The sequence below is a fragment of the Rhizomucor pusillus genome, assembly GCF_041956525.1.
Source record: "Rhizomucor pusillus strain CBS 183.67 unplaced genomic scaffold VTP01scaffold_9, whole genome shotgun sequence".
NCBI lineage: Eukaryota > Fungi > Mucoromycota > Mucoromycetes > Mucorales > Lichtheimiaceae > Rhizomucor > Rhizomucor pusillus.
In genome coordinates, this window is record NW_027192151.1 from 1,064,869 (window position 1) to 1,086,996 (window position 22,128).

The following is a 22,128-nucleotide window of genomic DNA, read 5'->3' on the forward strand; positions in this document are numbered from 1 at the left end:
TTGTATGCACTGCACCGTTTCCATGCATGCCCGTATACATGTACGGCGATGACGAGAATCGCAGCAAGTATCGCAATGCATACTTTGGCGTGTACGATAACGTCTGGTACCACGGCGACTTTGTATGGATCAACCCTAAGACCGGCGGTGTCGTCATGCTTGGACGCTCTGATGGTACTCTCAATCCTTCCGGTGTACGATTTGGCAGCGCAGAGATTTACAACGTGGTTGACCGCTTCACCCAAGTCGAGGATGCCCTGTGTGTCGGCCAAAAGATCAAGAATCAAGACGACGAGCGCGTTGTTTTGTTTTTGAAGATTAAGGATGGTTACACGTTAAGCGACGACTTGATCAAGTCTATAAAGACTACCATTCGTTCTGAATTGAGCCCGCGGCATGTTCCTGCCTTTATTCTTCCCATAAAAGATATCCCGGTAAGTTTTATTTACCAATCAGGCAACGGAGGATATGGGCCCTAATTACCCGTCCTTTAGTATACGATCAATGGTAAAAAGGTGGAAGTGGCAGTCAAGGTATGCAGATTGATGGTATTGGGATGAGAGATGAGTAGTTACAGAACTGATCAACATGCATTATACTCTTTATAGAAAATTATTTCTGGTCAGAAGGTGGTTGCAAGCGCGACTTTAGCAAATCCTGAAAGCCTTGATTTGTATTATGATATTCCTGCATTGGCACAATAGATCTTCAGTCTCCTTGTTGTTCCCCATTTTGTTGCCGAGCAATATTCTGTACGGGCTGATGTGGATAGTAGTGAATGACTGATGAGGAGCGAAGACTAAAACAGCTGGATCCTTCCGGCGCGCTGTGCAAACATCCAGCCATTTTGTTTGCCAAGTGGTAGCTTTGATCGTTGGATAAATGGTGCCCAAAGCGCTTCATTACACTATTCATATAGCTCGGCGGGCTCTGTTTGTGAACTGGTAGCATAGATAACGGCAATAACTAAGAGCACAAGAAAAAAAGAAGGGGGAGAAAGAAAGAGAAATATTGCAGTTTTGGAAGGCGGGTCCCATGAGCAGAAAGAAAACCTGGATTTTTGTTTATGCCGGATGCATCCTTATGCATAACAGACTAACCAATAATGGCTTGGCTTTATCTAAGCTATCATCGTGTGGCATCCAACGAAAAAGTGCAATTGGATGTGGGGCAGCAGCAGTAACATCAGTTATCGACAGCTGACCATACCTGTGAGCACGTTGGCTTCTACCTCTTCTCACCCCAAAATTGGCAATTACTGCATGAGTAGTGAAATCATTTGGGAGTGCGCGCAAGGTATCCATGTATAAGAGTCTGGAACAACTGTTACTCTCATCTTCCACAAGGATTGACAATGAATAAGATTATCACTTTACTTCTTTACACTTTGCTGTTATCAACTTTAAATAACCATACATATTGTCCATCGTTGATTACATTCTCTGGAACTGTAATAGATAGGCGTCCTTGAGTGTCATGACTCCAGGAGAGTTGCGTATTCTGCTTTCCTGAAGTAATGACACTTTGGGAATGAATTGGCACAGGGACATCAATGATGAGCTTTTCTGACGGCCTGTCGAGGCTGTAAATGTAAAAAGCAGAATCGTCTGGACCTGCGAGGAAGCGTATTCGTACTGTGCTGTTATTCAAGTCGGTTGTCGTCATGGCAGCCCAGTAAATGCTCGTGTTGAAAAAACTCTCTTGGCCCACGCTGTCTATCCAAGACCCCATAGCCTGGAGTCTAGAGACCATTGGTCCCGGCACACGTCCCGTTGCAGCCGGTCCCATATCCAGCAAAAGATTGCCTCCTTGCGATGCCGAGTCTATTAACTGTATAAGCAGATCTCCAACAGACGCATACTTGTCGTCTGGTGTCGCGTAATTGTAGCTGTTACGAACATTTACGCGTATTAGCAGAATAATTTCAAAGATGGAAAGGATGGTTTGGTACCAGTACGTACCCGAATGAATATGGATCGATACCACGTGTAGCCTCCCAGAATCGAGCCGATGGAATATTGAGACCTTCGTACTCTGGTGTGTCGTAATCAGAAGTATTGAGTCCACAGCGATTGTTCACTGTTACTTGCTTGCCCTTGTCAGCAGCTTGATTGAAGAATAGAGCCTGCCACTCGGCAGCGTTGTTGACTCCACCAATATCGCACCTAGAAGATATACATAAATACGTTAAGTACGCACTCTATCGTTCTTGGTATTATCATCTTACCAAAATATATCCAGATCAAAGTTATTAATGAGCTCCTTAGCCTGGGGTGTCTGTAGATCCGCCACAAAGTCCTTTATGGGATAAGCGCCGGTATAGTTTAGGGTCTTGTTTGTGTACGGATTTTTGGGCGGCCCATTGTGGTTCCACTGGTTATATTCGCCTCCGGAGGATGGGTCGTGGTAAACCGGATTATACCATTCCGGCATAGAAACTGTACAGTATCAGCTGCATGTACAGAAACTTGTTTCACACTGGTGTAGGCAATACTCACAGTACAAGCCCCGTTTCAATTGAGGATACGATCCCTTTGCAGCGTCCATAAGCTCCTTGATGAAATCACGCTTAGGACCCAGTTTTGCAAGAGAGCGACCGGAGACACTGGTGTTCCACAGAGCAAATCCTTCGTGATGTTTCGAAGTCAACACAAAGTAGCGTGCTCGGGAGGATTGAATAATGTCAAGCCAGTGCTTTGGGTCAAATTGGCTACCGAGTGTCTTGTTGTTGACAAAGTCATCATAGTTGAAATCTATACCGTATGTCTGCTTGTGGTAGTCATACGTTGGATCATCGGGATGGTTCATTTGATACCAGTACCATTCCGCGTATTCTTTACCCACGGGGCCCCACGCAGGTACAGAGTAAACTCCCCAGTGGATGAAAATGCCAAATTTTGCGTTTGTTATCCAGTCAGGGGCAACGTGCGCTGTTATTGAGCTATGCAAATACAATGTTAATATATAAAGACCTATTGACCCATATGATCACTGCGTTGTAAATTACCCTTCTGTAGGCTGATATGGTTCTGGATGACTGATGAACAAATCAAAGTCTTGCTTTGCTATCTCGTCTAAAGTCTCCGAGTTTGCAGTCACTGTGGCGTGAATGCTACCTTGCTCGGCTGAAATCACGACGTTAATAGATCGAATATGCCCAGGAGCTAACGAGCGGAGCAAGCCCTCCTGCATAGTATTGATGCCCGATCCGGATATCTCTACTCGAATGGATTTTGCCCAGCTAGGGGCAGTGTTCTGAATCCGAACTCGGACGATCTTGTTGCGAGGATTATCCTGCCACTGTGTTGTTGGCCTGGCTGAGACTATACGAAGACCTTTCGATGGATACGCCGTGGCTGCAAAGATATGTAGACCTTTGAGGGTCTCGATTGTAATGGAAGAAGCAGCTTTCGTAGGATCGGTGTAAACAGGCACGGAGAATAAAGCACCTTGAATTGTTGCTGGGTTTCCCTCCAGCTTCCAATCCAAAAGATCAATGCGATCAATTTGGTTGTGAAACTGCACTTGCCAGTCTGGGACAGTCAGCTGTGTGTTGCTGTAAGTCCCATCTTCGTAGTTAACCTTGACATTAGAGCGGACAGGGCCGTAGCTGCTAGATACAAGGAGATGCAAGGCTCCCAATGTCTGCGACTTGTTGAAGGAGAGCGTTTGGTTTCCAGCTTCAATGTTGTCGTAGCGTTCTCCCATACGTGTCAAATATGGGACGGCACCAACGTAGATAGTCGCTGAATCGCCCTGTGCAAAGTAATTGTTGGCACCATCAAAGTTTCCAGGACTGTTGCTATTGCCGAAACCGCGGTTATTCATCCATTGACTTAGGTCATAGTGTACAACTGGGTCGTTTCCACCATCAGATTCACCATTTTCTTCTTGTACAGAAACAGCATTGGAAGGACCATGGTGCAAGAGCAATGATAACAGCAGAGATAGTAGCAGTAAAGTGTATGATGGATATCCGGCTCGAAATTTCGCCATCTGTACACAATAAAAGTATATCCCCTTTTTCTTTACCCGTTGTGGAAGGGTTCTTGGCTGGTATTTATATTCTAGCCCATGATGGACCTTGTTTTCTTTCACATCCATAGGGAGTGGACGATTTTGATGACGGCTAATCATTTGCCATACGAGTTGCCTCCCACATGATGGAACGACGCGGCACCTAGCAGCAAATAAGGTTTCCGCTGTCTCTAAGCTCCTGATACACAAAGGTCTTGCTTCCCATGCTGATATAATTTCTTCTGCTTTTGGATCTCACGATTAGCATTTAGTTTGACGATTGCAGAAATTGGTACGATGGATTAGCTAATGATCGCTCTAGACCACATGATTCGTGAGATCGTTGCAAGAAATGCAGAATTTTTCCTTTTTTGCACAGTTTGAGAATATTCTTTGCCTCATATCTAGCCATCGTTTTGCTTTCAAGATGCTCAAGAACGGAATCATTATAGGATCCGACCATGAAACGATTTGCCAGGATAAATTGGTTACGGGACAAGATCAAGAAATTGAATACTGGAATAGCAAGAGAACAGGTCCAGAAAATGGTATAATGAGACAAACATCAATGCATGCACTATGCATAGCACGGGACAGTCGTTGCCTTCCTGACGTTTGTCTAATAATCCGTTTACCCCGGTATCACATTCCTTGTCCTTACACTGCTTGTCCCAATATTCGTTCCTGGATTTTTTTGTTTCATGTACGATTCGACATTATTGGAGTACTATTCATTCGAAAAGATTCAATGCAAATTGGTATCAATGGACAAATCGTGTACGATGTTTTGACCGTTTCGGCTATGCTGGTGCTACGTACGTAATATGTATGTACGTTGTTCGACCAACAGCTTGCTATACCCGGAGCTGGAATGAATGCTTCATGCAAGTCTGCAACGGACCCTGCCAACTCGAGGCGCGCAGATTGAAGCTGCTTTTTTGCCGAGACTCATGGGCTTTGGGCGATGTTACAAAAATAATCATTTTGTGCATACTACGTCGATACAGCCATAGACTCTTCACGGACAGTAACCAGCATAAAGAAATCGCTGCCTCGACGATAAACGGTCTCCTCGAGAAATTTCGCACAGCAACTCTGAAACGCCTTGATCCTGATACTTCCAATATACTCCGAACAGTTATTTAGAGTTCCAGGCAACAAGAACATCCAATGAACTGTTCAATCCTTAGGAATCGTGAAGTAGGAGCAGAGCGAATATAACTGAATTTATTTTAGCAGTACAAAGTCTCTTACACATAGAAAGACATTCATTTTTACAACCAAATTCAGTCGTATACTGTATAGGTTCGTTTTAAACTTGTATTAAAGACTTACCATTATACATGTATCCATAGCATGTTATGACTTTTGTTCAACTTGATCTGAAATGCCTGCTTAACGGTTGCCTTGCAACGGAAAGCAAATTCATACCGCGCTGAATAGATGGTCGCACAAAGACTCTATCAACGCGCAGATCTCATGGTAACTTTTCAGTCGGGATGTGCCTTTAGATTTTTCTCTTTTTCTCTCCGTCGGCCACATAGCCTAAATTCATCATCCATGACACGAGAAACACTGCAAAAGAAAGGATACATCGATGTTGCTGAAAACCGGGAATCCAAGCCTGTCAATATATATTACGAGATGCACGGCACAGGTCCTGAAAAGGTGCTGCTGGTAATGGGTACGTTCGTTCAATCAATCGACGATGCGCCGATAATCCCCAAGCTAACATATACCTATTACTATTGTTTCTTGATAGGTCTCAGTACACCCTGCAGTGCGTGGGACTTTCAGGTACTACAGACTTTTTTCCATTCACAGTCGTTGCAAATTTTTTTCTAAATGCTGTTCCTGCAGGTGGATTATTTAGCGGAATCCGGCAAGTACACGGTTGTCATATTTGATAACAGAGGCATGGGCCATTCAGGTACGTGCATAATATACAACCTAGGCGAAATTGGAGATTTAATGGCTGGTACAATAATGTAGACTCCCCACTGGGATTGTACTCGTAATGTATTACCGAATGTCAGCTCAAATTCACCAATTATGGGAGGAGTTTAACACATGAATTCAGGACATCGCAGATGGCTCAAGATGCCTTAATACTGCTGGACAAATTAGATTGGACGAAACACATTCATCTAGTCGGCATCTCTATGGGAGGAATGATATCCTTGGAGATGGTCGATGCTGCTCCTGATAGATTCCGTTCCTTGACTCTCACCAGCACAACAGCCAAACGTAATATACCCACAGTACGTTTTACTATCTACCACGTAACCATGCACAGGAGATGTTAACGATAATGATGTTTGATGGTGTTAGTGGACAGCTATTTCGACGCTTTCCAAAATCGCCTTCTTTTACAAGGACCCCAGAGATAAATTGAATGCTGCAATGGAACTCGTATATCCAGAAGCCTGGCTGAACGAAAGGCCTTCGAATCCGGCCAAGGCAGAAGAACACCGAACAAATCGTGAGATGGCCTCTGCAAACTTTATCGCCCACGTGCGTCGCTCTCGATTGCAGCCGCTTCATGGCAACCTGGGGCAGACAGCTGCCTGCTTGCGGCATTCGTTTTCAGACGCTCGTCTTCGCAAGATCAAAGCAAGCGGCCTGCCAGTGATGGTCGTTACAGGCACATGGGATAACCTCGTGAGACCAGAGTATTCTTATCATATGAAACAGATCCTCAATCCCAGATTTGAAGTATTCGAGGGAAGCGGTCATGCGATTCCAGAAGAGCAACCCGAACGCTACAATCAACTACTAGATGAACACTTTACTTCAGCTGCTTTGGCATCAAACGCTTCTCCTGCGAAATTATAGAGGCAGCTATAAAAGAAAAATGCATATTTTATTTACATGGTAACAATGTAGTATTATATTCAGCGGGAATAGCAATATCTTCTTGTAACAATCGATCGCGAACTTGCTTAATCATCGTTGAAGCTTCTGTTGGGATGTTCGCATTACATTGCATTAACCGATGGTAAAATCCAATTGCTTTCAGATGCTGGTCATTTGTAATGTAAGCTTGCAAAATAGGGACGATGTGTGCATCGAGCACGCGTTGATGAGAAGCTGCTTGAGATATTGATAAAAGAGTGGATTCGGCAACATCGGGGTATTGAGAGAGAACGCGATGGATACATTGCGAAATAATATTGAGGTGGGTTTCGTTGGGCGGATGTGTCAGGTCAAGGCGAGGTAAGATGTCTTGTAAACAGCTTGCGAGTTGATTGCTTTTTGCATTTTGGTGTATGAGCCATTCGAGATATTGTGTGCACATTGTCATTCCGAGTTTTGAAATATCATGTTGTTTGATGTTGCTCCACAAAAGCTCGACAGCGTGCGTTTCATTAGACTGGATATGATAGCGTAGCATCACACTGAGATCGAACGGATCCCGCATTCTTTGAAGATATGATAAATGCTGCATATGCTCGACATGCTTTCTTGCGCGTCTTAGCTGTCCAGAGTTCATATAAGCTTGTATCAGGTATGTAAAAGTACGTCTGCTCGGCATGAGTTTTCGTTCTCGTAACCCTTTCAGTACTTTTTCCGCATCCTGGACTGAGCCCGCCGCGATATATGCACGAATTAGCCGGTTATACATTGCTACGCTGTCAACCTCTGCGTTGTCCATTTGTTGTCGCAAAGTATGCAAGTGCGCCAAGTCTTTGGCTTTGCCAGCAGCATCCAGGTCCTGCTTCAGTTTGCCAAGTTGTCCAATCGAGAGTGCCATTTTGCCGCTTTTGTTGTTCTTGGCACCTGCAAGTATAACAGACTCGATCAAATTGGCATACGATTGTTTGCTTTCATTGGACTTTTCCCCAAGCTTTTTGCGAAATGCAGACGTTATGCCGAAATAGAGCTCGTTTTCTTCTTTGGGTGAAAGAAATCGGTGAAACCATTTGGATCGAGACGTGCTTAAACGAGCACATTGCTGAATACAGGTGCGTTGAAAGTAACGAGACGACGATCTGAGCATGGTAATAGCCATGGGAACAGGAGGCATTCGTACACCCGCACCAGCAAATTCAGACTCACCAGGCTGACTCAGCGCAGTGGGACCCTAGCGTATCGCCTTGGCTTTTTCCACCTCTCCTTTGCTTCCCCTCATTTCTAAACAGACAAGAATGAGCACTCCTGCTAGCGATGGCGAGGCGCCCACAACGACCAGACGGAAAGGGGTCATTGACACTCGAAGAGCTGAACAGAACAGAGCTGCTCAGCGTGCCTTTCGGCAGAGGAAAGAGCGTTACGTAAAGGAACTTGAAGGCAAGGTCCGCGATATGCAAGGACTGCAAGAACGAGTCAACAAACTAGAGCAAGAGAATGAGCGTCTAAGGCAACGCATTTGGGAGCTCGAACATCGACCGTCTCCACCATTGAGCAATACCACAGCAGGACACGCCGCGCAACCTCCACCTCCACCTCCAAGCACGTATTATTTGAGCCATCCTCCTTCATATGCCCATCCTGCACCGAGGTTACCACCGGCACCATCTAATCAATCGTCCAGGCCACCACGCTTGACCGATCAGATACATCCAACGCGACCACCTCAGCCAGTTGACGAGGACGAAGAGGAGAAAATACCCAAGCCAGAGAACGGACGTGTCTTGGATGATTTAGTAACCATGCTTCGATCGCGCCATCGACCACCTATCCCTGCCCATTTACAAGAACCACCATCCTCATCGTCTTCACCATCTATGGAGGTATAACATTGCCTGCGCTTCTCTGTCTCGAAAGACGATGATAATATCTTTTTTGTTTCTTCTTCCTTTTTTAATCCATTGTTGGTTCGCCTGTACATAATCTATCTACCTTCTTTCTCTAGTTCAACAAATACTTCTTTACAAATTTGCGTGTTGCTTCCATGCCCTACATTAAAAGATTATTTCTATCAGCCCGGCTATTTTAAGGAGGATCATGTCTATTCCATTTCATGTGCATGCTTACGTTATCCTGATAAATAGCTCCTACGAATGCTGTCATTGCCTTTGCAGGGACTTTAGATCCTTCCTTTGGCTAAAACAAAGAAATGATATATAAAGTTAGGGGAAGGCAAATTAAAGATTAACCTGCATTTATGAATATGTATCCGCTTACTAAATGATATTGTAGTCCTTTGTCGAGTCCCAGGGTCTCGAGTTTGCTCTTCAAGCGATCGTGATCCAGCTTCTCGTCGACCGCAGCCTTAAGCTGCTCTGCATTGCTTGCGTTGGTAGCTTGGTGCTCGGTTACTAAGAGGGTGAGTACACGCTGTCCTAGGTACTCTAAGCGTTCATTGGAAGGTACAGTGTCGTGTTTGAATGATTTGTGCGTGAGTGCTTGCTGCAGAATGCCTGGTGTGCGGATCGAGAAGCCTAGCTTGGAGGCAATGGCTTCCTGGTCGAATTCGGCAGATGCTGATTTTAACGTTGAACTGTAGAATCGTGCTAGACATAGAAGCAGTGAATATACACACGGCTATTTGTAAAGTGTCTATAGTTCGTAAATGTGTACCATAACGGGCAGGGGTTGAACGGAAAGAAGCAAGGGCGGCAAACATTGTATTATGATATTGGTAGAAACAAAATTTGGCAGCTCTGTCAAAGTTGGAAATGTACATCTGTGACTTTGAAATTCATGCTGTCCCTCAAGAGGACATCCCAGGAAAATGCAAACCGCTTTTATTATACTACATCTTAATATGCAAAGAGAAGCACGTTACTGTGCAGAAGCTAAAGGAGTACCAGAGCCATGCAGCTTCGATAAATCTTTGGCACGTCTCAGTTTTGCTTTGATGTACCGGGAAAATGTAAAACGGCTTTGTTGGGGTTTACGTTCCGGTTCCTAATCAAGTATCAAAGGCAGCTGTGCAAATGCTAACCCAAGGATTGTTTCAATAAATCCAAATTTAAAATAAATTATTGGGAATTTATATATTTCTTTCTTCATATCTTACCGAGATCGATTGATACGCTTCGAAATGCGACTTTGTCGTCGACGTACCCTTAGATTGGACGGCTCTTTTGCCTGCTGCTCCAGTCGAAGTAATTCTTTACGAAGCATAACAACTTTGGCAAAGTATGGACCGCCAGGTGGAGGCGGGTATGAATCGGTTTCAAAGTCTTCATCGTCAGAGAGACTACTTGTGCTAACATCGTCGATATCAACTGCGTTGAGGAGAGAAATGTCAGGAATATGCTGTCTGTTATCTTCCGGAGTCATTTGAGCCCATTCTGCGGATATGACCTCGCTGTTACCCTCGTGTTTTCGTTCTTGTAATTCCTGGGCTGGTTGTTCGTCTTGTTCTTCCTCCTCTGGGCGTGCACGTTCTGGATTATGTTGCTCGGAAACTTCCTGCTCTTTCTCCAGAGGACTTTTTGAAGTGCTTGCATTGGTGTTGATAGTCGCTGTCAAATCCGGACGTATAATTCCATAGACCCGAAGCAGCATGGCTAATCGCACGTAAAGGTCGGAAGGAAGGGAGGGAACTATGCTTCATCGAGTGGGCCCCTATCGAGCGATTTTAAAGGAGACGGGCTGCCAGGGGTACTCAAGAAAACTGACAAGATTAACTATCACCATGTAACAGCAAACTGACATCTAGCGCCAACTGCATTGCAGCCAGCTTATTACTGTAAGCCAGCGTACGGCAAAAGAAAAGAAGATAAGAGCACACTGAGACCGATCTCTACATCTATTTACAACTGACTGACAGAAAAGTAATGAACTTCCCCGAACCATCGACTGTGGCGATCAGTTATTTCGAGTGACATCAAGTTAAAATTCTAGTATATTTAGATCCAGCATACTACATGTATATCGCCTGAGCTAACTCGATTCATGGAGAAAATATCGATAAAGCTGACGCTCCTGCCTACATATAATTTCTTCCGCAAAAAAGGTTTACATTTATGAATTGAAGGAATACCCGCTTGATAGCAGCAGAGTGTAGATGGCTGATATAGGACTCGCTCACGGCGAGACAAGCAAATTGCTGGGTAGCAGAACCTTACATGATGTAGGCTTGAGTGACCATCAAGGACGAGCGATGTTCCGCCCGTTGCTTATTAAGCGCAATTTGGACGATCCGACCTTGCATTTTGGCTTGTTTGAGTTTGCAACACCCAGAATCATACGGATGCACATCCCTATGCATATCACATGAAGACCTTGTTGGGCTCGTCACCAGACGACCCAGCTTTAGGTTGAAGCATTAAAAGCATCGTTTCCAAGGTATCCCGTTTTGGTTGGAGGAACCCTGAAAGGCGACAGGGTTCTTTATCCAAGGGAAGCTTTCCCCGCTTGAGCTCGGTTCGTTCGGAGTTGTGTATGTTCCGCGGAAACGATGCCTTATGTTTGGCTCTCAACCATTTTTCCTTCTTCTTTTTCGTCTTGTTTTGAAACCGAGCTCCTTCCCTTCATCCATCAGGATATTCTTCTTCCTTCGCATTTTCTTGTCTGCCATCATGCAATATGCCGACCAGCAACGATTAAACAAGGAGTTGACTCTTTCCGTCATCGACTCGTCCGGTCGACAAATAAGTCTACTGAATGACAACACTATTCATTCGCCAGCAACTGAATACCCACACAACAAAGAGCCATATTCTCCCTCGTCGTCGTCATCATCTGACGAAGTTGTCCAAGCTTCCGCCAAACCTCCTCTAGCAAAAGCTACACAGTCATCCGAACAAAATACCAGGCGGAAATACCACTGTGCTGAGCCAGGATGTAATAAGAGTTTCACAACGAGGTTTGTATTATCTAATCAACGCTAACGGGGGTTCGATTTGTTAACATCATGAAATTTTTTAGCGGCCACCTTGCTCGACATAACCGCATCCATACAGGCGAGAAGAACTTCCCTTGCCTATTTCCCGGATGCCAGTCTCGATTTTCTCGCCAGGATAATATGATGCAACATTATCGTACACACATGTCTCCAAAATCCAGACGTACTCAACGGAAATCTGGTGCACAAAGCATCTCTGAAGATGAGCCCCGACCGCGGCCAAGGTTGCACGCTCATCACAGAATCCGCTCAGACCCTTACCAAGTCGATCCGCCCCTGACTATTGATCAGCACTTGAGCAACTATCATCGATCGCTGCTATCACCGACTCGCAGCAACAAAGCTTCGCCCTTGTCGCAAGTGACCACCGCATCCTCCTCGAGTGCAATATCCGAAAAGACGAACAATATTTCTCCCATTAACGGTGTTACCACTTCCTCTCCTTCTGCTCCTTCTTCCACCATCACGCCGAATATTACCCAACAACACCAGCAAACGAATCACCCGCAACAAGTACAACCGCCTCCGTCTCCTTTTGTAAACACCACATTTTACCAACATCGACCTCTGAAGCTAAATGCACCTGCCGGTCAGGCTCCATTTCCTTTCACCTTGCTACATCCTCCTGTAGTACTTCCTAAGTCGCAGCAAGAAAAAGAGGGTCAACGTGAATCATCGGAGAAGGACAAGTCAGCACAAAACCTGATGCAGTTAGCACATGTTGTCAGCACTTTTGGTTAAAATCGTAACTGTTTGAAAACTTTTAATCAGAAAAAATGTATATACAATAACCATATTGCAAGCTTCTTGTTTGCCTTCCTCCTTCTTTGGATTATCCACGCAGCTATCTCGCATGTGAATGGACGCCTGTATCAAGATTGTTGATGTCATTGGATACAGGCAACAACACTTTGCTTCCTTTTCCGTACGTCTGATATCATTGCCTACTTTCCAAAAACATTTTTCGGCATATATCCCATGTCAAGCCATCGTTTGGGAGAACTGAGTTGGTCGGAATGAAAGAACGGTCAAAAAACGCCTTCCAAGCTAAGCATCGTGCAAGTTTTTCCAAGCAGAGAGTAATATGCAAAGCACCTCCATTGGTGTCAAGCTCAGCAGATTTGATACCACGGCGAGCAGCGGCAGCAGACGGTTAGCACGCACTGCTATGCCCGGCAGACCTCGCCGATTCAAGTTCGCTCGTCCGATCCTGACGATCGATCAAATGCAAGAGATTGGACGATCGATAGGATGCAAGAACTTGAGGCAGTCTGTCGAGTTCTTCTCGGTAAGAATGATAAATTAACGTGTTTTGTATGAGATATACAAATTGGATGGTCGAATGTAAACCAGGAACCGTCGAATCTATTCACTTTAAGCAAAGCAAAACTCTCGACTGTACACGAACTGTTATTCAAGTATGGCTTGACGACAAAGAAGGTACCTGCTCATCACCCGAAACAAAACGACCGGGCGCGATTCCTTTACAATATCATATACCCTGGGCAACCACTGTGGCGAACGCGCAATCAAGCTCTTCGTCAGCTGCGTGAAAGGTAAAGATAGTAGGGGGTGGAAGGCACCGCGCACCAAAAAAATTAGGACCGGATATTGATTTCGCTCATGTGACCCAACTTGACTAGTCGAAAGCCTGAGCTTTTGGCATACGATTTGGTTCCATCCAGCGACTTTTTTGAGATAGATCAAGAAGTTGTGCATATATCAATAGACGAACATTTGCAGGAAGAAGATGACGATTGCACGTTGCGGATATCCTTGCCTACACGAAACTTTATGAAAACCAAGCGGCAGGAAGGCCAGCGATACTTTATGTATCTGTGGCAGACGCGGCGGGTCCTGTGGGTTCCGCAAGTTGAATTTTTGACAACTGCCACGGCGGTTAAATCCGTTGATGATAAGAACCAATGGACGGAACCTGATCAGGTAAGCCAGTATTCCCCATTGTAGAACCTTGGGATGGGGACATGTCGGATAGTCGACTAACTTTTGGCCTATCTTCCAGCGTCTGATAGATGGCGGCTTCAGACACATCGATCTGACGGAAAAGATCGACTGGGACACTGCTCTAGCAGACAAGACAATCGATATTTATTTGCGCCGGGCGCCCGGTACCAACAATATCAAAGACGTGTCTGTGTGTACAGCGTGGCAAAAACATCCTTCCGAGGTACAGATCATCGTCATCCTAGCCGTATGGGAATTCCTATTATTAATCCATTGTTCAAATAGCTTGTCAGCCAGCTCTATGTGCAGTCCTCTTCCATCTGTATAGCTAACGCGATCGATGCAACTAAAACCAAAGCTTCGAACCTCCAAAGCAAGATTGCCCGTTTGCTCGACGAATGCCCGCTTAATGACCGAGATGATATCGAGAAAACACAGCAAATGTTTCACGCGTGTACTGATGCATTCCCAAATAGTGCAAGGCACTTATCGGGCGGCAGTGCAGCGACGGACGGGACCGATGAGGATGAAGATATTGTGCTTGGCGACCAAGTCGTTCCGTTGACAGACCCTATTACGCTGGCACGGGTAGAGCATCCTGCACGGGGTATCTATTGTTCTCATATTCCTTGCTTTGACGCCAAGATATTCTTTGAATGCAACTTTGCTCGACGGAACTGGCAGTGCCCGATCTGCAGTGTGAATATCAAGGGAATTCACGAACTTTATATCGACCGCGATATGGCGAAGGCTTTAGCGGCCTTTCCAAAAGAAACACGGCTTATCATGCGCGATGGTAATTTTACTTCCGGTCAAGAAGACTGATGATTAGTTTTTCCTTGTCTTTTCTTCGTAACACGCTAGATAACTCTACAAGTTTCCCGGTTACCACGCATCATCAGTCCCCTTTGTCGATGTATGCGTAAACCATATGTATATACATGTTCTCTTGAATACCGTAGAAAATGCATCTTGTAATACATACCATGCCAAAATTACCATTTCTGCACAGTATCTTCAGGGTTTTAAGGCGCGCCTTGTGGGAACCACAAATCGCAGCCCGGGAAATTTTTGGTCCGCTTTTTTGAAAAATTAAGGCGCATGCCCAGAAAATTTTGATCGGTTTGGCAGACCTTTCTCCAATGGATAAAACGAAAAGCAGAGAAGCTAAATATAGCGATCCCCGGCTTCGAAGCTTTTGCATCTTTCTTTCCATTTGTAAAGCCAAAGTTACTCTTCTAGGCTAACAAGCGTTTTCATGCTTCGCTTCGCTCGCTGCGCTTGATTCGCTAAAGCTCATGGCTGATCTGAGTCTGTAGAATAAACTCGCTTGGCCTTCATAAACCTCCATTCGATGGCGCTCGATGGGAATATACCCTTGACTTGGTGTTAGCGCTCCTGCGTCGCGGCGCACATGCGCCCGCAATTTTCGGTTTAGTTCATAGCAGTAGCGCTCATCTTTTTATCTCCTGAACATGTCGGAGCGCCCTGGCGTCGCGCAAAAACACCAGGGTTTTCGGGAATACAGATGCTGAATACCCAAAAATTTTCAAAGTCGAGTTCTTCGGATTGGTGTCTGTTCTGTCTGCCAAACTCCAAAAGTGAACATTAATTTTGTAGCCATTTCGTGTTATACACTCTTCCATCCAACACATATGGATGATGTATAAATTAATTAACTGTGCGCCACCCACTCCTCAAACCGCTACAGCCTCCAGAAAAAAAAGATGCTTCCACAGCGATTTTTTCGAATTTGAGGGCCCACCGGCCAATGACAGAGGAGAAACGCTTTCCAAACGTGGATTTTAGCGCTCAAAGAGGAATGTTACACAGGTTATTTTTTAATAGAGTCTGTGTTCAGTGATAGTCCGAATGCACCATATGTACATACTAATCTGTTTTTTTGATGTGAGGGTAAGGGATGGTGGGAGAGAGATGGTGGTATCTTGGGACGATAAGGAAAAGTCAGGGTCGTCGCCCAGGGTCTGCTGCTGGTGGTTTTTGATTTGTTCCATTGTCTCCCTCGCAACAGCATGCGAATCAAATTGTGATCAGAACTGCAGTGATGTTATGTCAGTGAGTCAGTGTACTAACCTTGGTTTTCAGCTTCAGCTTCATTATAGGGAACAGCTCCGCGATGATCAATGCTGGGCTCCTTGGGATTTCGTACTCGTCGGTATTGAGAAGGCGGCAGACATAACCACCACGGCAATCGAGCATCAACACCTGCATCAGTGTGCCTGAAGAAAAAATGGGTAAGCAAATTGCCTAGAATGTTAGGTACAGTGATGATGTCTTACTGTTGTGGTTTAGGGCGACAACTCTCAGAGCGCGAGCAAGCGAGATTGCATTTTTTCCCTTGCTCAATGCTCGGTTGAGCATGTCTTTTAATATTTTGGGAGGTGGAGCTGTCGTTCAACGATCTCTTTCTTTCCAATTCCACCGACATCATCCTTGCTGCACTCACTAACGGCGAAGTCCAGACCATCCTTCATAACGAGCATATCCGGTCGCACTGACCGCTGTTGCTCCTCGATGGGTCTGGCGCCACTGATCGCCCTCTTCGCATTGATCCTGACCAGTGTGGACATGCATGTTCGGTCACTTTCAAATCATAAGTTTGTGAGCACAAAAAAATGTACGTATCACAAAAAAACTTACCGCCCTGTCACCGCCAAGTCATCGTAGCACTTATCAAGATTGCTCCAGCAACGCACGACAAAGTCCATCTCCGTTCCTTGGCTGATGATCTCGGTAAGGTTTCCTTGCAGGTACAGGTTTAGATGGTCGAGTAACGTTCTTTGTATCCAATCTTGATCGGGTTGGGACCGGGGGTCAAAAAGCCGAGTTCTGTCACAGACTTCCAGAGTGTGTCGAAGACCTTGTTACCATCCATTGTCGTCGTCCATCGCTCTCGCCAACAGAAACCGACGCCGCACAATGCTCGAAAACGTTCTGCACATCCCGTTCCAAGGGTGGCAGCTTTGGATTGCCAGTGCTCATGATGGTCTGCAGCTTGTCACCGGTAAATTCATCTCTCCAGCACGGGTCGCTGACGTCAAGTATGAAGGAATGGACGGCACTATGGAGGTGATCCAAGTTTAGTTGGAGTTGGGAGCTGGCGCTCCAAATGGGGAAGGATTCTGTGGGTGGAGGCATGGAGGTGAATCCTAGCGAATTGGTACCGATGCATATGGGTCGTTTTTAGAAATCCACCGGGCCATCTTTTTGGATGAGGCCCCATATTTTTGCTCATAGTGGTAAAGACTACGGGATACGACAGCAATTTTAAGAAAAATTGCTTGAAAGGATTCAGCAGCAAAAGTCAACAAGAAGTCTTGCTTAAAGCTGTTGAGAACATCATCTATTCGAAAAGCATGAGGACTTTTGAGGCTGCTAAACGCGAGTACATTGAAATTGCACAATTCAGTTGTAAGACTAATATAATTGTTGACTATCTTAATTAGTGAGTTACTGCTTCCATAATTAGTGAAGCAATTTATGTCACTAATTGATGATTATTAGCATGCTGAAAAAGCAAAAAAAAAAAGGGTTGGAGCCTATACGAAAGAGCTGTTGCATTTTGGCACCATTACTACTCAACGCGTAGAAGGGGCGCACGCTGTGATCAAGAATACGTTGAATTCTTCTGGTAGTCTTGGCAATGCTCTTGCAAGAAATAATACCTGTATCCGTCACCAGGTATATCCTATTTCTTATTTCATTCAAAAATAATATATTTATTGCTTGCTTTGATCAGAGTGAAATGATAGAATTGCACAATGACCAGGAAAAATTTGGCCGAGATCCATTTCTCAACAAGCTTTTGGAGAATTTACCTGGTAAAGTCTCACGTTACGCGATCTATCAGATCAAACGTGAACTTCCGCATGTACAGCAAGAACAGAGAGAAACTGCCAAAGGACGCGATTGTAGAATTCGCAAGAATTTCTGCTTGCCATGTCGTCAGCTGTTGCCTTACAAGCGTTCTGTGCCACTATCAACAATTGCAAGTCGATGGTTGCTCTACGAAGACTGTGTAGAAGGCATTTTTACTATATAATGCAACATGAAATTAAAGACAAAAGTAGTGTTACCACAGACTGAAGAGAAAACGACTTCTGTAGCTGCGACGTTGAGTGAAAAAACAAGGGAAAACTGTACGAGTTCGAACAGCGGTTTTTACACATGGCTGATGACCAACAACGAAGAATATCTTCTAGAACAGCTAACCGCAATTATGGAAAAGCCCGTTTCATCAACATTAGGAGAGCTAAAAGAGCCTACACATGTAGTGCCTAAAGGAAGAACAAAAGGTACAAAACGCAGCGCAACAGCAGTTGAAATATTAGAAGAAAAAATCAAAAACGAAGAAAAGAAAGCCATTAAACGGCAAAAATCGTCAAAGAATACAACATCAAAAACCATTTCGGCAATACCAAAAATACGACTGATTGTGAAGGAACCGCAAGCTTTACCTGTAGAAAAGTAAATAAAAAACAGACGGTTGCAGGATATTTTAACTAACTGTATCTTAAGCAAATGGATCTTGCAGTTTTCAAATCTAATGGATCATTGGCGTTCATATTGACCCACTCATCCCTACTACAATGGTTCAATCCATACATAACTGGTGATGGCAACTGTGAGTTCAGAGCACTAGCTAAGTCTATTAAAAACGATCAAGAGCAATGGAAGCTAATCAAATTGGCTATGTGCAACCGTCTTCGTACACACTTAGACTTGTATCAGAGAGCATTGTCATATGACACAGCGGCATTGTTGAAGATCTTTGAATGTCAAGACTCGCCATGCTCACCAGAGCATTGGTTTGTTGTTCCTGATTGCGCACAGATTGCTGCTGACACATTCAACACACCGATAGCAGTTTATAGTGGCACAGGGAGCAACCCACAAACTTTTCTTCCATTGGGAATGCCATAACGAGCGACTGTACGTCCAATTGTATTGCAACTGATCAACGGTAATCACTTCGTGCTTGTCAATCTCACACCTAATATCACATCATATCCCTGACCACCTCTAAATTCCCAACATGACATGCTTGCAAAGCTCTTGGACTTGAAGATCAATGAGCTTTTTTTAATTAATTAAAAAAATAATCACTAAACACAGACTTATCTCTCTCCTTATTACTAAATAAAAAGTCACTACATAACGGAAGCTGCTCTAAGCGTATCCCAAGTCTTTTCAAAATGAAACAACTATTAACGAGAAGACCGGTTTTGTTAAATATAAACATCCAGACAACAATCGCTCATTCACTGTCTCCAGAAATCGACCCATTGAACCAGATGATAGATGGATAGTTCCATGCAATCCGTACCTACCGATGAAGTACAATGCCCATATCAATGTCGAAGTCTGCAGCACCTCAAAAGCTGTAAAATATGTATAAAAATACGTCTACAAGGGCCATGATCGTGCCAATGTGCGTTTGCAGAGTAGGCAGGAGCAGATTGGCGCTACAGAGGATGCTGTTGATGAAATACGGCAATGGCAAAATTCTAGATACATTTCAAGCACTGAATGTTGCTGGAGACTTTTTGCATACCCTATTCATCAGCAATACCCTTCGATATGTTCCTTAACCGTCCATCTTCCTAATGCCCAAAACATTCTATTCCGCGATACGGACGACATAGAGCAAGTACTACAAAGAGATCATGAGACAACGTTGACTGCATGGTTTAGCTCGAATCGTCGGGACGCTTCTGCGCGAGAATACTATTATATTGATATTCCAAAGCATTATTGCTACAGAAACAAGCGATGGCATAGAAGAAGAAAACCAGCGCGTACAATCGGACGCATATACTTTGTCCGTCCACGAGACTTCGAACGTTATTCGCTCAGACTACTGTTGCTTCACGTTAAAGGCGCTACGGATTTTAATTATCTCAAGACTGGGAATGGAACATTGTACCATACTTTTCAGGCAGCAGCAAGGGCCTGTGGTCTTCTACGGAATGGTAACAATGGGTGGAATGCTTCAAAAAAGCCGCATTGTTTCAAGTCTCAGCTTCGCAACTACGGAGATTGCTGGCTGTCATATTGACACAATGCCAACCTGCAGATCCCGCTTCCCTTTGGAACAAATTCCGAGATGAATTTTCAGCTGACTTTCAGTATAGAAGAAGGCAAAGTCTTGATAACGAGCTGCATTGTCTGACTGAAGGTCAGAAAGAAGAGTGCTACATTAATGCCTTGCGAGAATTCGATATTTGCCTGCGGATCTATGGTTTATCATTATCCTAGCTGCCAGAAATGCCACAGCTGCCAGAAGTTGATGAAACGGTGCGTTTTCTAATGCTATTCGACGAGAACTCGACAAATATGATTCTGTTGACATGCGAGCATGTTTGCCGGATATGATTTTCAGTCTGAACGGCGACCAGCGCGCAGTTTTTGACGCTGTTATTACTGCAATTTATAACTCCAACGAGGGTGACCAGGAAAGTCGTTTATTCTTTGTGGATGGACCCGGTGGGACAGGCAAATCTTTCCTATACAATGTACTTTTAACGTATGTACAGAGTCAGCGACACATTGCTCTTGCTGTATCATCTTCTGGAATAGCAACACTGCTTTTAAAAGGTGGCAAGATGCACATTCGCGATTTAAAATCCCCGTGGAAGGCTTGAACAGTACGTCAAGATGTAGAATGCCTATACAGTCCTATGAAGCGCTATTATTACAGGCTGCCAAATTAATAACTTGGGACGAAGCAAGTATATCAAGTAGATATGCAATTGAAGCTGTAGACAGACTTCTACGCGACATAATGGGCACTGTCGACGAAAATTTAGGAAGTGTTCGTTTTGGAGGCAAAGTTGTCCTCTTTGGGGGCGATTTCCGGCAGACCCTGCCGGTTATAAAGCATGGAGACAAGAACGCAGTTATCCGGGCGTCTCTAAAGTCGTCAGCACTCTGGCAGCACATCTTTAGAATGTCTCTCACTGTAAACATGCGCGTTCGACAGCTTCAGAATCATAATCAGAATACACCTGCAGCCAATGGTCAGTTCTTCGCTGAATATCTCCTACGAATTGGAAATGGAGATCAGCATCCGATTCAAGGCACAACCGATTGGATTCAATTACCTCAGCAATGGTGTCGCGTAGCAAATACTTTAGACGACATCATCCATACAGCCTTTCCTTCAATACCCGGATCGCCTGATCAACATAGTTTCCTAAGTTTCCGGTGCCATCGGTAAATCAGCAATTCTTTGCACCTTGAACAAGACGGTAGACGAGATCAACGGAAGAGGAACTGTGCTGTTTCCCGGCGAAACACATACCTATCTTTCTACTGGTGAAATATTATTAGAAGGCGATGCTGAGTTATATCCTGTCGAGTTTCTCAACTCCTTGAAACCGTCAAACATCCCCCGCATCAACTTGATCTGAAGACCGGCTTGCTTATTATGCTCATCGTGAATCTTTCGCCGGAGGAAGGCCTATGCAACGGCACGAGGCTACTATGCCGCCGTTTCACAACAAATCTTATTGAAGCCGAGATCATCACAGGCCATCATGCAGGTAAACCATGAATTTAAATGTAGTATTGTACAAATTTTATAATAAGTAATCTCATGATCGTACGTCTTAATCGTTAGGCCGTATCGTATATATACCACGCATAACCATATACTCCTCCGAGTCTGAAGAGCTTCCATTCCGATTCTCCAGACATCAGTTTCCTGTCAGAGTGTCTTTCGCTATGACCATCAACAAAAGTCAAGGTCAGACACTTGATAGAGTTACCGTTTATTTGCCTACATCGGTATTTTCGCACGGACAGCTTTATGTAGCGCTTTCTAGAGCGATTTCATCCCTGAATATCACCGTTTTCTTCCCATCATCTCCTCCACATACCTCTGAAGATGATGCCGAGCTCGCTTTTCGCGAGACCGTTGCAGCTCCGCACAATGTCCTCATGGCAAACGCCACCCGCAATATAGTTTATAAAGAAATTTTGAACTAAATTGCTGCATATTCCATTTATTCATTGAACGAGCAGCCCTCCGCAGGAGCGCGGGGTCTGGAGGGGGCTCCGCCCCCTTCCAAAGAAGAAAAAAAAGGCATCTATTTTATATCTCTCACAAGCATCAATTCATGCGAGCGCCGGTCTGAATAAACCGGAATTCGATGGCGCCGTGCTTGCATCCGCTTCGCTACTGCAAGCACGGCGCCATCGAACGGAGGTTTATGAAGGCCAAGCGAGTTTATTCTACAGACTCAGATCAGCCATGAGCTTTAGCGAATCAAGCGCAGCGAGCGAAGCGAAGCATGAAAACGCTTGTTAGCCTAAAAGAGTAA

General features: G+C 44.7%; 14 protein-coding genes across 14 annotated transcripts; 8 read left to right on the top strand and 6 right to left on the bottom strand.

Moving 5' to 3' along the window:
• Positions 1-26: 26 nt before the first annotated feature.
• VTP01DRAFT_10938 (uncharacterized protein) lies at positions 27-704 on the top strand (the record flags this gene model as incomplete). Its single annotated transcript, XM_069379355.1, has 3 exons — positions 27-434; positions 495-533; positions 609-704. 3 exons carry the CDS (start codon positions 27-29, stop codon positions 702-704), a joined length of 543 nt encoding a protein of 180 aa, XP_069239338.1.
• Positions 705-708: 4 nt separating this feature from the next.
• VTP01DRAFT_10939 (uncharacterized protein) lies at positions 709-951 on the bottom strand (the record flags this gene model as incomplete). Its single annotated transcript, XM_069379356.1, has 1 exon — positions 709-951. One exon carries the CDS (start codon positions 949-951, stop codon positions 709-711), a length of 243 nt encoding a protein of 80 aa, XP_069239339.1.
• A 429-nt stretch (positions 952-1,380) lies between these two features.
• VTP01DRAFT_10940 (uncharacterized protein) lies at positions 1,381-3,996 on the bottom strand (the record flags this gene model as incomplete). Its single annotated transcript, XM_069379358.1, has 5 exons — positions 1,381-1,888; positions 1,962-2,165; positions 2,228-2,438; positions 2,499-2,941; positions 3,008-3,996. The coding sequence occupies 5 exons, from the start codon at positions 3,994-3,996 to the stop codon at positions 1,381-1,383; spliced, it is 2,355 nt and encodes a 784-aa protein (XP_069239340.1).
• Positions 3,997-4,444: 448 nt separating this feature from the next.
• Positions 4,445-4,840, top strand: VTP01DRAFT_10941 (uncharacterized protein; the record flags this gene model as incomplete). Its single annotated transcript, XM_069379359.1, has 2 exons — positions 4,445-4,565; positions 4,761-4,840. The coding sequence occupies 2 exons, from the start codon at positions 4,445-4,447 to the stop codon at positions 4,838-4,840; spliced, it is 201 nt and encodes a 66-aa protein (XP_069239341.1).
• Positions 4,841-5,577: 737 nt separating this feature from the next.
• VTP01DRAFT_10942 (uncharacterized protein) lies at positions 5,578-6,852 on the top strand (the record flags this gene model as incomplete). Its single annotated transcript, XM_069379360.1, has 6 exons — positions 5,578-5,701; positions 5,780-5,814; positions 5,878-5,947; positions 6,010-6,031; positions 6,098-6,278; positions 6,349-6,852. 6 exons carry the CDS (start codon positions 5,578-5,580, stop codon positions 6,850-6,852), a joined length of 936 nt encoding a protein of 311 aa, XP_069239342.1.
• Positions 6,853-6,880: 28 nt separating this feature from the next.
• Positions 6,881-8,044, bottom strand: VTP01DRAFT_10943 (uncharacterized protein; the record flags this gene model as incomplete). Its single annotated transcript, XM_069379361.1, has 1 exon — positions 6,881-8,044. The coding sequence occupies one exon, from the start codon at positions 8,042-8,044 to the stop codon at positions 6,881-6,883; it is 1,164 nt and encodes a 387-aa protein (XP_069239343.1).
• A 121-nt stretch (positions 8,045-8,165) lies between these two features.
• On the top strand, positions 8,166-8,756 carry VTP01DRAFT_10944 (uncharacterized protein; the record flags this gene model as incomplete). The annotated part of the gene is made up of 1 exon (XM_069379362.1): positions 8,166-8,756. The coding sequence occupies one exon, from the start codon at positions 8,166-8,168 to the stop codon at positions 8,754-8,756; it is 591 nt and encodes a 196-aa protein (XP_069239344.1).
• Positions 8,757-8,868: 112 nt separating this feature from the next.
• On the bottom strand, positions 8,869-9,586 carry VTP01DRAFT_10945 (mitochondrial 54S ribosomal protein mL57; the record flags this gene model as incomplete). The annotated part of the gene is made up of 4 exons (XM_069379363.1): positions 8,869-8,916; positions 8,995-9,063; positions 9,145-9,473; positions 9,541-9,586. The coding sequence occupies 4 exons, from the start codon at positions 9,584-9,586 to the stop codon at positions 8,869-8,871; spliced, it is 492 nt and encodes a 163-aa protein (XP_069239345.1).
• Positions 9,587-9,744: 158 nt separating this feature from the next.
• VTP01DRAFT_10946 (uncharacterized protein) lies at positions 9,745-10,476 on the bottom strand (the record flags this gene model as incomplete). The annotated part of the gene is made up of 2 exons (XM_069379364.1): positions 9,745-9,870; positions 10,030-10,476. The coding sequence occupies 2 exons, from the start codon at positions 10,474-10,476 to the stop codon at positions 9,745-9,747; spliced, it is 573 nt and encodes a 190-aa protein (XP_069239346.1).
• Positions 10,477-11,492: 1,016 nt separating this feature from the next.
• On the top strand, positions 11,493-12,559 carry VTP01DRAFT_10947 (uncharacterized protein; the record flags this gene model as incomplete). Its single annotated transcript, XM_069379365.1, has 2 exons — positions 11,493-11,779; positions 11,842-12,559. 2 exons carry the CDS (start codon positions 11,493-11,495, stop codon positions 12,557-12,559), a joined length of 1,005 nt encoding a protein of 334 aa, XP_069239347.1.
• Positions 12,560-12,902: 343 nt separating this feature from the next.
• VTP01DRAFT_10948 (uncharacterized protein) lies at positions 12,903-14,608 on the top strand (the record flags this gene model as incomplete). The annotated part of the gene is made up of 5 exons (XM_069379366.1): positions 12,903-13,106; positions 13,172-13,374; positions 13,462-13,762; positions 13,842-14,006; positions 14,069-14,608. The coding sequence occupies 5 exons, from the start codon at positions 12,903-12,905 to the stop codon at positions 14,606-14,608; spliced, it is 1,413 nt and encodes a 470-aa protein (XP_069239348.1).
• A 609-nt stretch (positions 14,609-15,217) lies between these two features.
• VTP01DRAFT_10949 (uncharacterized protein) lies at positions 15,218-16,942 on the bottom strand (the record flags this gene model as incomplete). Its single annotated transcript, XM_069379367.1, has 6 exons — positions 15,218-15,364; positions 15,878-16,023; positions 16,084-16,191; positions 16,251-16,387; positions 16,445-16,664; positions 16,723-16,942. The coding sequence occupies 6 exons, from the start codon at positions 16,940-16,942 to the stop codon at positions 15,218-15,220; spliced, it is 978 nt and encodes a 325-aa protein (XP_069239349.1).
• A 218-nt stretch (positions 16,943-17,160) lies between these two features.
• VTP01DRAFT_10950 (uncharacterized protein) lies at positions 17,161-17,846 on the top strand (the record flags this gene model as incomplete). The annotated part of the gene is made up of 4 exons (XM_069379369.1): positions 17,161-17,249; positions 17,309-17,335; positions 17,440-17,485; positions 17,544-17,846. The coding sequence occupies 4 exons, from the start codon at positions 17,161-17,163 to the stop codon at positions 17,844-17,846; spliced, it is 465 nt and encodes a 154-aa protein (XP_069239350.1).
• A 2,308-nt stretch (positions 17,847-20,154) lies between these two features.
• VTP01DRAFT_10951 (uncharacterized protein) lies at positions 20,155-21,793 on the top strand (the record flags this gene model as incomplete). The annotated part of the gene is made up of 6 exons (XM_069379370.1): positions 20,155-20,330; positions 20,402-20,535; positions 20,614-20,823; positions 21,166-21,348; positions 21,426-21,551; positions 21,621-21,793. The coding sequence occupies 6 exons, from the start codon at positions 20,155-20,157 to the stop codon at positions 21,791-21,793; spliced, it is 1,002 nt and encodes a 333-aa protein (XP_069239351.1).
• Positions 21,794-22,128: the final 335 nt, after the last annotated feature.